At 45.1% G+C, this 15785-nt stretch overlaps 1 protein-coding gene across 10 annotated transcripts in view; it reads left to right on the top strand.

Annotated features, from left to right (window-relative positions):
* The window catches only part of PPP1R12B (protein phosphatase 1 regulatory subunit 12B), a 105468-nt gene that overhangs the window by 27167 nt on the left and 62516 nt on the right, over positions 1-15785 (top strand). For 5 of the 10 annotated variants that reach the window (XM_065698576.1, XM_065698575.1, XM_065698573.1 and 2 more), the window contains exons 3-9: positions 256-374; positions 3159-3318; positions 5393-5537; positions 6007-6081; positions 8507-8586; positions 9105-9250; positions 13307-13416. In XM_065698576.1, coding sequence (XP_065554648.1) covers positions 256-374; positions 3159-3318; positions 5393-5537; positions 6007-6081; positions 8507-8586; positions 9105-9250; positions 13307-13416 — 835 coding nt within the window. Of the gene's footprint in view, positions 1-255; positions 375-396; positions 572-591; positions 1759-3158; positions 3319-5392; positions 5538-6006; positions 6082-8506; positions 8587-9104; positions 9251-13306; positions 13417-15785 lie in introns of those variants that run through there. The other 5 variants (XM_065698582.1, XM_065698583.1, XM_065698581.1 and 2 more) reach the window with 5 other exon arrangements.

Below are 15785 nucleotides of genomic sequence, written 5' to 3'. Positions count from 1 at the left end.
TCAGGCAGATTAGTGCAAGACTAGCATATTCGAATACCTAGAGAGAAACAACAACTGTGAGCCACTGACCAGGGACCTTTCATTTAACAATGAACTTTTTTAGCCTAGAAATTTGGTAAGAGTAAGGTACTCATTTGGTAGTGGAACTTGAATGAGAAAGCCACATATCTTGCTCTGCTGCTTGATTTACTGTACTGGTTGCCCTGGAGCCTGCACACAAGGTTTAACACATTGGTATGGGTCTTGATCCCACAGGTTCTTAATTAGTCATGGAGCCAATGTGGCAGCTGTGAACAGTGAAGGTGAGGTCCCGTCAGACATCGCAGAGGAAGCAGCCATGAAGGACCTGCTTCTGGAACAAGTAAAGAAACAAGGTAAATCAGTAGAGTGAGACCTCTAAGACTCTCTATAAGAAGATTCTGTTGGCTTACTGTCTGTAGGTGAAGAGATCTGCAGTCTGGCCCAGGAGGCAGCAGACAGATTTTCTTTGGTATCAGAACAGTGGAACAGATGCAGAAGGTTTGTGGTGTGCAGCCTCTGTCCTTAGGATTCTTCAAAGCAAGACACCACGGTACTGAAATCTAATTCATTAGATCTCTTTGCTTTTAAAGTGATATTTTGTTCTGACCTCTGGTGTCAGTGAAAGGTCTTGTTTCACTAAGACTTGATAATACAGAGGTGAGATTTACAGTCCTGCAAGAGTAGCAACCAGGAAATGAGTATGCCTGGCCTGGAGTGATCTGCTTTATCCTGATCCTTCCCTAGATGACTTCTGCAGCTCACCTGCTCTGCCATTTCCCCTTTCTCATCAGGTATAAGGGGCTGCTGTCCATGCCATCCCTGCAAAATCATCTCTGCCACAGGCAGGGACCCCTTCCACTAGAGCAGCTTGCTCCAAGCCCCATCCAACCTGACCTTAAACACTGCCAGGGATGGGGCAGCCACAGCTTCTCTGGGCATCCTGTGCAAGCGCCTCAGCACCCTCACAGGGAAGAGCTTCTGCCTAAGAGCTCATCTCAGTCTCCCCTCTGGCAGGTTAAAGCCATTCCCCTTGGCCTGTCCCTACAAGCCCTTTTCAAAAGCCCCCCTCCAGCTTTTCTGCTGGTTCCAGTACTGATTCCTGAGGATCACCACTCATCACTGATCTCCACTTGGACATCGAGCCATTGATCACAGCAATCTGAGTGCAACCATCCAGCCAGTTGCTTATCCACCAAGTGGTCCATCCATCAAATCCATGCCTCTCCAGTTTAGAGATGAGGATGTCATGTGGGACAATGTCAGATGCTTTGCAGAAGCCAAGGTAGATGACATGAGTCACTCTTCCCGTATCCACCAGTGCTGTAACCTCAGCCTATTCCCTGGGTCTTCCTTGTTTCCCTGTTGAAAAATGGGGGTTATGTTTCCCGTTTTCCAGTCAGTGGGAACTTCACCAGTCTGCCTCAACTTCTTAGTTCCCTCAGTCCCGCGGATGCATCTCTTCAGGTCCCATGGACTTCTGCACCTTCAGGTTCCTTAGACGGTCTCACCCCTGGTCTTGGTAATAACATGGTTGGAAACACACAGGACATTAAGGCAGTAACTCTGCCTCAGCTGCAGACATTTGTTCTGACACTTCATGGGATTCTGCTGGGCTTCTTCATCGCTTCACCATGTTAGCGGCATCCTGCTAAGATGCCCTGAAACAGCCATCTGTCTCCACCAAGAAGCTTCCCATTGACACAGTTTGAAAGGATCATAACTACTGGAGTAAACATGGTATGAACTTTAAATAAGCATCATCCAGCTCCACAGCCTGTCTTCAGCAATAGCTGTAAGCAGATGCCTGCTGCAGACTGCAACAGCAGGACAAGAATGTATGATTCCCCTTCCCAGCCTCCAGCCAGTGTGCCTCAAGGAATTCCTGAACCAGATGGGCATGTGTGTACTTGTGAATCCCCCCTGGCTTTCTGTTCCATGAACCTGTACAGTCCTTCCTGGGAGCTGTGGCATGTATAGCAATATGTTTAATAACTATAAATTTGTCTTAATTGTTGTCCTGAAGCCAATTGTATTTCTAATCTTTGCAACATCCTGTGGCAGTGGGTTTCACAGCTCAGGCTCTGAGTTGGTGTTTTCTTTTGTTCTCTATTAAACCCAATGCACCATAATTTAATTTGGAATCACATCATTGTTAGACTGAAAGAGCTGATCCCTGGGGACAATTGCTCTTCAGCACCCTTGATTGTTGAGATTTCTCGTCTTCTCCTTCATGTTTTTTTCCTGAGACAGTGAGCTCTAAGCTGATCAGCCTTGTATGGAGCTTCTGATTGCTAGATCATCCTTACATGACCTCAATGTAGCCTGCAGATTGCACTGAGTTTTGAGCGACCATACAGTTGGGGCCATGCTGCAGGAGATGCCTTAGGATCATCTCTCCAGATCTTCACTGTAGATGATACTCATTATTCTCTCACTGTAGTTAACTCAGTGTGTTAAGCTGTTGTTCGTGACTCTGTTGTTTCGGTTTAGGACACTTTGTATTCAGAATGCAGCCCTTCCACCCATAGCTCACAGCTGAGCTGTTAGTGGGGCTGGTTTGCAGCCAGTGGCTCAACTTTCAGGTTTTTAAGTCAGACAGCTTTGAGGAGCTGGCACTGCTGCAGGAGCTCTGCAGCTCCTGGAAGATGCTTTTGCTAATTTCTTTTTGGAAGAATACAAATAATGTAGTAATATTGCACAGGAAATGAAACAGGGTAAGTTAAACAAGTCATAGAATCATAGAATAGTTAGGGTTGGAAAGGACCTCAAGATCACCTAGTTCCATCCCCCCTGCCATGGGCAGGGACACCTCACACTAAACCATCCCACACAAGGCCTCATCCAACCTGGCCTTGAACACTGCCAGGGATGGAGCACTCACAACCTCCCTGGGCAACCCATTCCAGTGCCTCACCACCCTAACAGGAAAGAACTTCCTCCTTAGATCCAATCTAAACTTCCCCTGTTTAAGTTTTAACCCGTTACCCCTTGTCCTGTCACTACAGTCCCTGACGAAGAGTCCCTCCCCGGCATCCCTATAGGCCCCCTTCAGATACTGGAAGGCTGCTCTGAGGTCTCCAATGAGTCCATGAGAGCATTCACTTCACAAGCTCTTACTCTGTGCTTCACCCTCTTAGGTGTAGACCTAGACCTGGCAAGAAAAGAAGAGGAGCAGCAGATGCTGCAGGATGCCCGACAGTGGCTGAACAGTGGGAGGATTGAGGATCCAAAGCAGCCTCGCACGGGTGCCACGGCTCTTCACGTCGCCGCGGCGAAGGGCTACTCTGAAGTCATGAGGTAGGAGCTCCTGCCCAGGGCTGGTGCAGTGAATTAAGGCTGGTTTTTGTAAGGAACACCTCTGGCTTTATAAGTGAGAGAAATTTGTTTCATGCAGAGATTTCAGCCCACAAAGTGACAACGCATGCTGAATGACAATCGCATCCCAACAGCTTGCATGACCAGTCTGGTGGAAGAGTGCAGCACCCACCCCTAGCTCACTGTCCACTGCTCCTTAATTCTACTGCTCCTGCAGCTGTCAGCAGTGACAAAGGGATTCCCACATGTAACGCTTCTGCTTCTACTGCTCTGGCACAAACAAGCTGCTTAAGAGCAGAAGCTTCCCCAGTGTAGTTTTTATTGGCCATAAAGCATTAATATTTTCATAGGTAAGGTCAAGTTAAGGTTCCCAACAATAAAGCTTTCTTCTCTACTCTTTATGTCTGGGTGGAGCTGCCCATAAACATCAGCAAGGTTACTCTATTTTCCACATTAAAATCGTTTCTGGAAGCATTCATCTATCTCGAGCCTTGATTTCATAGTTTTAAGTGGCCTGACTTGATGTGTAAGAGCTGTTTCTTACAAAGCTCTAGTAATTTTGTTCTCTGTTTCCTATTTGTATTCATTCTCTAAAGCTCATAATTGAGTTATAAGCTGTCTGTGCCTGTGCCATGCCCAAGAACAGTAATGTAACACAGCTTACGTGGACTAGAAATGTACTGTCTGCTGAATTTGAGGTGTTGGTCCCAAGGACTTTCAGTGGAGGGTTGTCTATCCAGTACTCCCCAATGAGTATTCACTGTCTGCAGGGTGACTCAGTTCTGGACAGCTGCTCCTTGCCATTAATTGTTGTAATGATAAACAGATCTCACAGAAAGCTGTCATTGTTTCACTCTGGTGTATATTTATCTGTAAGTTCACATAGACAGCTTCAGTGACTTAAACCAAAGGGGCTGAGAGCCAGGAGCTCACAAACTCTCAACTGAGATGTGGAATTTGTGACCTTGAGGCTCTCAGCAGCTCTGTTCCTCCCTTTTGCCAGCTGGAAAATCAACATAAAGTCAGCATCTAATTGAAAGTTTCTTGCACAGAGAAACACTGCTGCTAGAGTGTGACCGGGTTTTATTTAGCACAGTAACACATCGGGGTAAGGCTGCAGGAGCTTCCAACCTGGGAATTGCTGCCACTCTGGGGCTGTGCTGGATTTCCGTTGTGCTGCAGGAAGGTGCCTCTGGTTATGGAATTACCCACAATGGAAATTTTCAGTAGCGGTTTTACTGGACTTGCAGAATTCCCTATGGATGTTCTTTAGTATTTTAGCAACTTAGATAATAGTTCTGATCTATGAGCTGTTCAGTACTTCCATCTGATCACTGGTATAACAGACGTGTGTCTGTGAAGCTTCAGACTGCAGTTGGCTCTCTTCTATTTGCTTTGGTTTGAAATATTCAAGCTCCACATGCTATGAAGCACTCTATGTAATGTCAGAGTGCGCGAGGGCTAGTCTGCAAAAATGCGTTTTAGGTTATTTAACCCAAGTGTAGGTTATTTAACCCAACATTTCACATCTGCCAGTCACAGTAATGTCACTGCGTGTTACCAGGCACCGTCTCCTCAGGGACCATTCCTGCAGTGTGGCCTGGCTCTCTGGTAGAGCCAAGACTGAGCTCCAGTTACCAAATGTCCTTTTCCTGCCAGGTACTGGGCTCAGATCCTCATTGTGGAGATGGCAGTCAGCAGGGGTGTTTGCTTAGTGCCGAGCGAGTCTGGTGTCTTGTCCATCAAAGCAGGAGTTCAGCCTGGGTCACTGACATCACATTAGAAATTAAGATGTTCTCCCAATTTAGGATGTGCTGGAAGGGAACCTTATCAGTTAGACACATCCAGCAGGTTTTACAGTGAAGTCACTGTTCATTTACTGCTCTTTCCTGTTGCAGTAGCAAGCACATCAAGTGGGATGTTGCTGAGGTGAATAAACAAGAAACTACAGGCTTACTGTAGACCGTGCTACTACCCTGTGGCTCACAGTGTGAATTTGGCTGTGTCGAGAAGCCATTCTCGGGTGGGCAGAAATCAATATTGCTTCTTTCCTCAGGCTCTTGATCCAGGCTGGGTTTAATTTGAATGTCCAGGACAGTGATGGCTGGACGCCGCTCCATGCTGCTGCACACTGGGGAGTAAAGGAAGCTTGCTCAATCCTGGCTGAAGCCCTGTGCGATATGGACATCAGGAACAAGCTGGTTAGTATGTACAGGTGTTGGCACAACTTGTGCAATCTATTTGACAGCCAGATTAATATCAACTTTATTGCCCACCACTGATCTAATGCCATGACAATGGCTCGCTGATGACTGGCAGCCTTTCAGGAGGTTCAGATACACGATGATACAGTAGTTGTTCACATTCCTTATCACTACAAGAGTGTCCTTTTATAGAAACCTGGAAACTCAGATCTGTTAGTCCTGGCTGTTAGGTTTGAGCAGCAACAATCAGGGAACAGCCCTTCCACGATTGAGGTTGCTCTGGTCATGAACTGAGTCATGAAGCTACCATCACTGTTGTGTGGCTTTCTCTGCTCTGGAGTGAAGCAGAGTATGTTACTCAGTGCTTGGGAGGGAGGGTGTGGAGCATGTTCACTTTTGTTCTTCACTGGTGAATACTAACACCACGCTGTATCGGATATCCTCTTGTCTTCTCCCCTTGCCTCAGGGCCAGACGCCATTCGACGTGGCTGATGAAGGACTGGTGGAACATTTAGAAATGCTGCAGAAGAAACAGACTGTGGTGAGTTTCTGGCAGATCATTTTCCACCTCTCCAATTACCTTTTCATGCACGGGTATTCTCTAAGACATGTGGCATCAACAGACGCAGGAAGCTGAGGCTCAGCTGTTTTTTTAATGTTAGTCATTTGGAATCTTTAATTACACCAATAGCCAGAAATCTGCAAAACTGGGTGACTGCACCAAGGTCAGTAGGGTGCTGACACACAAAATTATGCAAACTGGTAAGGCATGTCTAGTTCATGTTTGGAATTACAGTGCTGCAGTTGCTTTTGTTAGCTGGTAAGGTCTTGAGCAGCAAACTGCTCTTACTGAGTTATTACCCAAGTCAACTTTGTGTTTACATCCAAGGAAACCTGCTGTCACTGTTGAGAGATCTCTTGCCATGTCTGCCTTGCTTACAACAGGGAGGCTTCTGAGTTGAGTGAGAAGAAATTACAAACTCCAGGGAATTCTGGACTGAAGGAAATGGTGATTTCAAAGCCATTTCAAATTGCCATTTCATAATGCAGTGGAGAGATGGGAAGGGGTTATAAGCAGAGAGCTGATATAAAAAAGGAAAGCAGAAATATATCTCCATCAAAGACAAGTCAGAAAGTCAGGGCTGGATTGTGCTTTTTCTTGTTTCATTTGGTCTGTGCAATTATCCTATTTGGGTGTTCCCAAAAAACAAGCCAACCTTCTTACTAACACAAAAATCAATCACTGAGTATCACTGCAACGGCTGGATCCAGAACCAGGCATAATGAGAACACTGCTGATAAAACCCAGTGAAGTATTTTGAGGAACTGACAATGTGGGTGGCAGAGCTGGAGCTCCGCTCACAACACAGCTGCTGCCATCCCTAAATAGCACCCTGAACGCTCACTGCAACTCCTTACAAATTAATCAGCTTCTCCCTAAATGAGGTGTTGATAAATACTCTCAGTGTTGTGGTTTGGGTTTCCTTCGATCACACTGCACCAGGGTGCTGCCGGTCACTGCACTCCTCAGTAGAAAAGAAAGGAAGCAGCAAAACAGAGACAAGAATTGTCAGTCCTTCATCCCAGGGGCTGGCAATCCCCTTACTCTATATAGCAGCACTATAAAAAGCCTTCTCCATTTAGTAAACAGAAGAGAAGAATCCATGTTGAATCACAGTTTGGTTTTAGTGGATGTGATTTTTTTGATAACACACCATTTTATCTGGTGTATTTGGCATGGGCCGTTTTTATCACTTCAAACAGAAAATGTACACTTGAGAAGGCTGCAGCCTGCAGTTCAACCTGCTCCAGTGGAAGGTGTGCCTGCCCATGGCAGAGAGTGGAACTGGACGAGCTTTAAGGTCCTTTCCAACCCAAACCAGGCTGGGTTCTGATTCCTCCAAGTACATTATTTCACTTCCAAAATGCTTCTCAAATCAGCTTTTGTTTTAATCTAAAGCTCGTAGCAGAACAACATCCCACCCTTGCTAAAAGATTTGCTGCTGTTATTGGAGGGAAGGGGAGATTTTGTTTGCTGGAAGCAATTTATTTGGGTCTGGTTTTTTTTCTCCCAATCTCTGAATAACCTGTGAATGGAGCAGGCTCCTTCCTGCACTCCCCTTCACTGTGCTCCAGCAGTTTGTTCTATTTTGCACCATGCTCTACCCTAAATCTTGTCTCCTTGCTGCACTCCATGTGGCTTCTCCCACATTCAGAATTTGCAGAGCTTTTGCTGCTTGTGCCTGTTGTCAGTTCCTATCAAAGGAGAAAGAAAACTAGGCTAGACATGACACAGAGACAGCCTTAGAAGTGAGACACTGGTTGCCATCCTTTTTTCTACCTGTGCTGTGGCTGCGCCTCTGGAAGGGACTGATCCCAGTGTTTGGTTACTGGTTTGTCCATCACTGGTGACGAAAATGAATGTTGCTGCTCTCTGGGCAGCATATTTCAGTGGCTGTGATGATCACAGGTATTCTTGTGCCATGACTTAATGCTGGCATTTGAGAGACATAGAAGTGCCCCATCCTCATGGGAGGGTTGGCTGCCTGTGCAGGGAATGCTTTCCTCTGGGAGCAAATCAAGAATAGCTACAAAGGGAGCAGATTTTTAACTGAATCTAACCTCATTTCCTGGGCATGCAAACAGTGGACAAGACCCCCTATGCTGTTTCTGCATGGGCAGATGCAGGGCAGTGCTGTGGAAGTGGGATTTGGCTTCAGGTCCCTGCTGCCAGCTTCTCTGAAGGTGTTGTTAAGTTGCAGCTTGTGTCTAGGGACCTGCTGGTGTGGAGCTGTAGTCCAGGACATCCAGTGCTCCTGCAGATGTGCATCTGTTGCATTGGCTTGTTAAACAAATCCATGAGGGTGGGATGACCTTATTCTGTGGTAATGATTGGATGGTGCAGAGGAGGTTTGTTAAAATGTCTTTTTTCCTTCTTTCTCCACATTCCTTGGACTTTCTGACAGTTGCGAAGTGAGAAGGAGACGAGGAATAAACTGATTGAAGCTGACATGAATGGCAAGCCTCAAAGCAGACTCTTCCCCAAGTACGTCTTTCCTCTTTGTTGTAAAGAATCTACACAGGGAGTATTGGGAGCCCAGGTTCATACCTTAGCAGTCACTGGTGTTCGTGTTCATTTCATGGTTTCTTTTAAATTTGAGCTCTCTCAATACCATTTAACCTGTTTCTTAACATCTCTACTGAGTGGTAGAACAAGGAGTGGGGCTGGTGCTTGGATCCCAGCTTCTGCTCTTGCTGAGCATCAGTTTGGGCTGAGAACTGCACCTTTGTAATTGCCCGGAGCCCAGCCAGTGGTTGGGTTGCACTAGGAAAAGAGAAGCCACATGTCTGTGGATTGAGAAATGCTAGCAAATTTAGGAAATGTGAGACTGGCGCTGGAATCCATGGAAAATTGGCAGTGCTGAAGTGCTGGGATGTTGAGCCTGTCAATGGATTCTGCCCTTTTGCTTGTTCTGTATGTGGCAAATCATGCGTGTTCCTGAGAAGTAAAACTCAGAAGTAACTCTTTTGCCTGGTAGTCCTTAAAATGTCTCTGTCTTGCAGCAAGGAGAAGATTCTGTACGAGGAAGACACGCTGAAGTCCATGGAGATGGAGGAAGAGAACAAGGACTCTAGCAGTTCTAGTTCTGAAGAGGAGGAAGAAGCTGAAGAAGATGAAGTTTCAGAATCAGATGCTGAAAAGGAATCAGGTTAAGACTTTGTAGAGCCTTGAATTTAAAAATTAGCCTAGCAGGATTAGGGGATCAGTTTGCCTGGTTCTTAAAGACATCCTGAATATGTATATTCTATACATACGTGTATACATATAGATTAAGGAGAACTCTGAGGGTAGGATTTTAATTTCTACTTCCAGCTCACTGGAAGTGAAGATAACGTCTTGTCCATAGGTTGTTCTTCAACACAAGGCTCTTTTGTGGTGGCTGGGTTCAGGATGAATACTTCAGTTACTGCAAGTTGGTAGGAAAGCAATTGAACGTGTAGGAAGGTAACAGCCTGTTGTATTTGGATCAGAGAAATGAAACGAAGGGCTGAAGCTGCTCTATAATTACAGGGATGAGGAGCTTTTTTCTGATGCAGATGTATAATAATTGCAAGACATAGTAGAAAAGAAGGATTAAGTACATGGAGTCACGTTAGCCTTCACATTACAGCATAGTGCTGGCATCCCACTCCCATTCTGTATCTGTAACTTCTGTGGTTTCCTTAATTAGTTGCAATAGCCTATATGTGCAGCACAGGAAGTGTGAGTGAAGAGACTTATTTTTACAGTAAGCCAAGACTGACTCCTACTTAATATTTCTACAAAGAGAGATGGATCTTGAGCTGATGTATTTAATGGTTAAACTACTCTGAACGTAAGCTTATTTGCCCTCTATCCCAATATGCTAATAAATAAGTTATAGAATCATAGAACTTTTTAGGTTGGACAAGACTTTTAAGATCGTTGAGTTCTTGCAGAGAAATGTGGTTTAAAGTTTTGTCCCACTTCTTGTGCCAGTAAAATTGTCACCCCCATTCTAATGGTATCAGTTACCATGTTTATCCCAGTATGAGAGGTGCTGAGAGTCCTGGCTGGTCTTTGCAGAGATCGTAGTCACAAAAGCTGTTTGGGTATGACAGTAACACAGTGAAGTATCCTTTTGGCTTTTAAATCAAGCAAATGTAGTGGAGAAGTCAGTGGCAGAAACATATGTGCAGTAAAAATCACCTTTATTTGCTCCATAACTCAGGGTTTTACGAGAGAGCAGCCCTATATAGCTATGTGCCAATGCTTGTAAACATGATAGGAACTTGGCCAGAGCTGGAAGAAGTAGAGCTATGTGGTGTTCAGCTGATTCAGGGCAGTGTAAGGTCCCTCAGCAAGGGAAGAGCTACAGCACTAAGCACGAATTTTGTCTAAAGCCAAAGCAGGTCTTTTTACTGAGTTAATTTACTGTTCTACTTACCTATTGCAAACCAGTAAAGCTAAACCAGGTTGAAGACAGAAAGCATTTGAGGAACAATTAAGCATCAGTCTTTGATGCTCTCTCTTCCTAGAGAGATTGTTGGCTCCTTTGAGAAATTCCAATCAGAACTGGAACTGAACTTTGTAAAGCTTCTTAGATCTCTAACAAGATGCACATGGACTTGTCCTGCTGTGTGCAGCACAGTGTTGGTAATCCTCTTAAAACATGAATCATGAGATAGCAGCATCAGCCCAGATGTTATAGGAGGACTCCAAAGAGAAGCAGGGATGCAGATACCTTTTCATAGGAAATGATAAGTGTCATATTATTACTAGTTTCATTAGGAGTAATTATGCTTTATTATCTGCTAGACCTTGTAAATGCTTGAATGGATACAGGAGGCATCTTTTGGAAAACATGGAACTTATTCCCTTATTCCTCTTCATCGCCTTCTATGATTTAATATTCACTTGGCTTTGTAATTCTGAGCAGTGCTGGACAAAGAGAAGACAACTGTTGTTCTACAGTGTCCAAATCGCAGATGAAGGGAGGAAAAAAAGCCAAAATACCATTATGAGTTCTTCAGACCAAGGAGGCTGAGTGCATTAATGCCACTTTATTCATCGTGAGGACAGTTAACAATTTGCCATTAGGTTGTATGTCAACAAGTGAAAGATCAGTCTAAAATTCTATGGTCATTGTCTGTGCTGGTAACCATTTCAGTCTGTAATCATTGTGAATTCAAGCAGGCCAGGGAAGCTTTCAGTGTTGGTTTGGGGTTTTAGTTTGGTTTTGGTTTGGTTTTTAAAAGAAACACCCCAAAAACCCCTTAAGAAATATGGTATTTATGCCAAATTAGAGAACTAAATGTTTAGTCTCACCAAATTTGTTCTGGGGACATTGAATTAAATCCACGCAAGTTTCCCTGATCGGAATTTTGACATGGTTTACTGGTAGACTTGGCAGTCCTGGGGTGAATGTTGGACTTGCTGATCCTAAAGGTCTTTTCTAACCTCATTCATTCTATGGTTCTATGAGTCTGTGATGTTTATTGCTGAACTTCAGTAAAAGGCAATGTGTGATCCTGCCCTGGAGACAGCGATGCCTCTGGTCATGCAGTCGCTAGTGCTGTCAGTGCAGGGTGCTTTTCCCTGGCCTTCTCCTGCACCTGGCTCCTTTCGGCCACCTTGCTCACAGTTAAGAGTTCTCTCCAGCCTGTCATTACCACTTCAGCTTGTGCCCTTGTAATTAGGCTGGGCCTTAAATGCTGACCTCTGTACTATGAACTCCCAGAGCGGGCTCGAGCCACCACCCAGCCCAGCCTGTAAATCCTGCTGGCCCTCAGGTCACTTCTGTTCTCCCCTCCCTGCAGTGTCGAGGCTTCTCCTGGGTTTTACAGGCTTCAGTCTTAAGAACTCAGCACATGGCAAGTGTGGGATGTTTTGTCTGTTTGTATTTCCGTGGACTGCTGTATGCCAAGTCAGGCCTGCAAGGAGAAATGGGGTAGTCTACTGCCCTGTCCTAAAAGGGCTGTTTGAAAAGTGCAGTGCTTCTGAGCCTTAGGCTCAAGGAATGAAATACTCTGTTTAGGTGACTTTGTTCTGAGATAATACCTAGAGAAGGAAAGGCGGCTGAGACTTCACTATCATGCAGCCCTTTCCAGAGGAGATGCGTCTTCGTCTCTCTCATTCTGGATCTGTCAGTCCTGCTAACTGCCTGTTATTTTTGTCTTTGGCTTGCTCTTTTCTGCTTCCCGTGTCCTGTGAATGCTGTTTTCTAGGAGTGAGAACATTTGTTTCACGAAGATTGATCTTCGTGCTGCGAGGTGCCATTCTCACAGTTGCTCCATACCAAACTGCTTTTATGTGTAATGGCAGATCTTTACTCACTGCACACACCTCATTTCCTAGGACTGTTTGGGTGCTTACACTTCAAATGACTTTATTTTTTCAAACCCATGACTGCGCGAGGCACTCAGAGCTGCGAGAGGCAGTGTTCTCTTGATGTGGGTACATCATTTCTCAGGCATGTTGCATGTGGCTGCGTTTGGTAAATAGCCTGTCTTAGAGCCCTGTGCACTCCTGATGACCGAACCTATTGCCTGAGACACAATTTCCACTTTGCCCCGGTAATGTCTAGTGGATGTTCTTAATGTCAAGCATGGTGCATAGATATAAAAGTTAAATGTAATCCTTGACGACTGCACTTGTCGACAAAGCAGGGAGCCAGCTGGGAGCTTTGGGTAGGATTGGTTTAGCTTGCTTTGAGCCCTGTTAAAGGTTTTTGTGCTGGGCATCAGTCCTGGCTTCATGTAGAAAAATGGATTTTGCTGTAGAAGACCAGAAGTTCTGCCCCCAGCATAAAGCACTGCAGCAGAACTGAGTGATGAAACTCACCCCCCGCGTGCTGTGACGTGCACTCGTGTGCTGCACCGGCAATGGCATGTTCTGCTCTTCCAGAGTTTTACAAGGGGAGAACAATCCCTGAGAGGAAGCAAAATGTGAATCAACAAAGAATCTGTTTGTCCTCCTGCGGGTGCTTTCTGCAAAGGTTCTGCTTGTCTGTGGGGATGAAGTTCAAATCTTTGCCTGGCAAATGTATCCATCATATTTGTTTGGAAGTGGAATCCTCCTTGCAGAAAGCCCTGATTCACCCTGGCACCGACACTGTCTATGGTCAGAGGTGTACTGAGGTCACAGCAACACTGAACTTGAGTGTAGTGCACATCGTGCTTGTAAAGAGGGGCTTTGGAAACACAATACTGAAACATTTGGTTTCTCTTCTTGTTTAAAATTGTAGAAAGGAAGGAAGAGCCCTTTGCCAACCACTCCAGCCATGAAACCAGGCCTAGCATCACTGAGCAAATACCACCACCTGAGCCCAACTCCTTCACTGCATCTGCCAGAAGAGTAAGTGAATTTGGAACCAATGGGGAGTCCAGCAGTGCTGGCGAGCAGTAGGTTCTACTGGGAAATCAGTGCTCTGATTTTTAGAGGTGTTGTAAGACTTCAATGTAGGAAAGCATGATAGTATGCAATGGTGATAAAACTGTGTTAACAGTTTAGGGCTGGCATGAAGGAGGATGTCTGCACAGTAAGGTTCCTGTTGAATCTCTTACCCTCCAAAGCAAATTGCACTGTTCAAAAGAGAAACCCAGCTTACCACAAGTGCTTTGTGTCACTGTCAGTTCTCAGATACCTGATGCCGATCTTTGGCCAGCAGGAGATCTTTCACCAAAGCTGGTTCCTGCTGATGTATCAGCAGTGAATTTGGCATCGTCATCTAAAGTGCCTCTGACTTGCCAAACTCCCTTGTTTCAGTGGCATGATGTTACAGCCCAGTAAGCAGAGAGGATAAAGTTTGCATCTGACTAGATAGCTAGGCTATGAGAGCATTTTAAAGGTGAAGTAGAGTTACTGAAATCTTATCTGAGTTCTCCAGCTCTCGCGTCACTCAGCTAGATGGCACCAGGAGACTCAGTGTTCTGCTGAGGACTGGTATCTTCCACTTCTGGTTTCTTTGTGCACCAGAATATGAAGAGGAGCTGTACAATGCAGGCACCTTGCCAAAGGCTGGAGCACTGGGTACACGTTAGAGGGAAAATGTTTCTTGCTTAATCACGATTTTTTTATCTTTGACATGTTACTAAGTCTTAGCTTCTTGTCCAGATCAAATGAAATAGAGCTCCTCTGGGTGTTGTTCAACTCAGGCTAATTTAGCCCGGGAAGTATGAAAGGTAGAAGAGCACTGGGAAATGTGAGCAAGTCAGTTAACCTTTTCCTAGCTGCAGAGTTTTGTTCTCCCTCATCTGAGGTGTTTAACCCAGAATAAGGATGTTGGGATATAGAAGTGGGTCTGTGTGCAAAGCAGTTGTTAATTTGACCTCAGTCACTTGAGATCAGCTACTTTCCCTTCTCTGACCTGTTTGATTCTTCTGTAACCCTCTGTCAGGCTGGGTTTTACACTGGAAAATAGGAGTGCTTGTGTTGCCCTCCATTTGAGGAGTTATTCACATGTGCTGTTCCTGTGCTGCTCAGCAGTCTCAGAAGGCAGCTTTTCTTTTCCTGCAGATTCAAGCTTTCTCTGAGGCAAATGTCAAAACTGCATTAAAGTGTTAGAGCTGTGGAGCTCAGTAGACTGGAAGTGCTCGAATTAGTGGAGCATAGATGAAGGCTTTGCACCTGCATTGAAGTGCCATCAGCTAAGAAACATCACTGAAGTACTGCAGTGATAGTTTAACCTTTGCAGTCTTGAGTCAATGAGGTTGAGGGCAGAGCTCCCCAATAGCTTCATTCATTCTGGATAGTGTCAGATGTTTTGTGGTATGTACAATAAGGTATATGTTGAATAATGCTTATACAGCTTTTGCTAAAAGCCTTGTCTAACCCAGTGTCCTGCCCTTGACAGTGACCATCAAAAGATATGAGAGAAGACAGAATCTAGCAGGACTTCTCTCCCACCTCCTGGCAATTCACATTTCAGGGACTTGCTGAACCTGGGGTGTTTTCTGTATTCAGTAGCCCCTCTTGGACTTTTCCTCTATGAATTCTTGCACTCACTTTTTGGGTACCCATGATGTTTGGGATCATATAATGTCCAGTGGCAAAGGGTTCTGCAGCTTAATTGCATATTACACAGAGCTTCCTGCGCCTGTTCCTGCCACCCTGGTTTTTGCTGCCCCTAGTTCCTTTATGGGAAGGAACAAGGAGTAACTGATCCTTATTCACCTTTCTATGTGCCACTGCAGGGCTTGTGTACCTTGGCCATGTCCTAGCCTGGAGTCTCCTGATACACTGATATATCTCCTCATACAAAAACTTTCTTGCTGTACTCATTCTTGTTGCCTTTCTCTGAATCTCTTCCCCTTCCTCTTTACTGCTTTTGAGCTGTGGGGCCAAGCTGTGTATGATACCAAAGATGGGAGGTACCCTGCAGTAATACAGAGGCAAAATCGTGTTCTGTCTTGTCTTCTGTTCTTTTCCAATAATTCCTAATGGTTTGCTTGCTTTACTTCTTATACAACTCGGTGGTGAGCCCCTGTCTTTGTAGAAGTGTCTCTTACAGTGCTCAGGCTCCATTCTCAAATGGCAGCTTTTTGTAAGACTTGATAACTATGACTCGAGTTGTACATTTGAGTAGTTGCATATTTGAGGAATAATATACGCTCATCAGGAGTGCCTCATGTAACAACAAGCATGAAGGTCCATTCTGTACTATGTATAGAACTTGCAGTTATGTGACCATAGAAAGGTTTAAGCTGGAACAGGCCTCTGCAAGC

Source organism: Lathamus discolor, chromosome 19, assembly GCF_037157495.1.
Source record: "Lathamus discolor isolate bLatDis1 chromosome 19, bLatDis1.hap1, whole genome shotgun sequence".
Classification (NCBI taxonomy): domain Eukaryota; kingdom Metazoa; phylum Chordata; class Aves; order Psittaciformes; family Psittacidae; genus Lathamus; species Lathamus discolor.
Note: the sequence above shows the minus strand (reverse complement) of the source record. Positions and strands in the feature narration are given on the sequence as shown.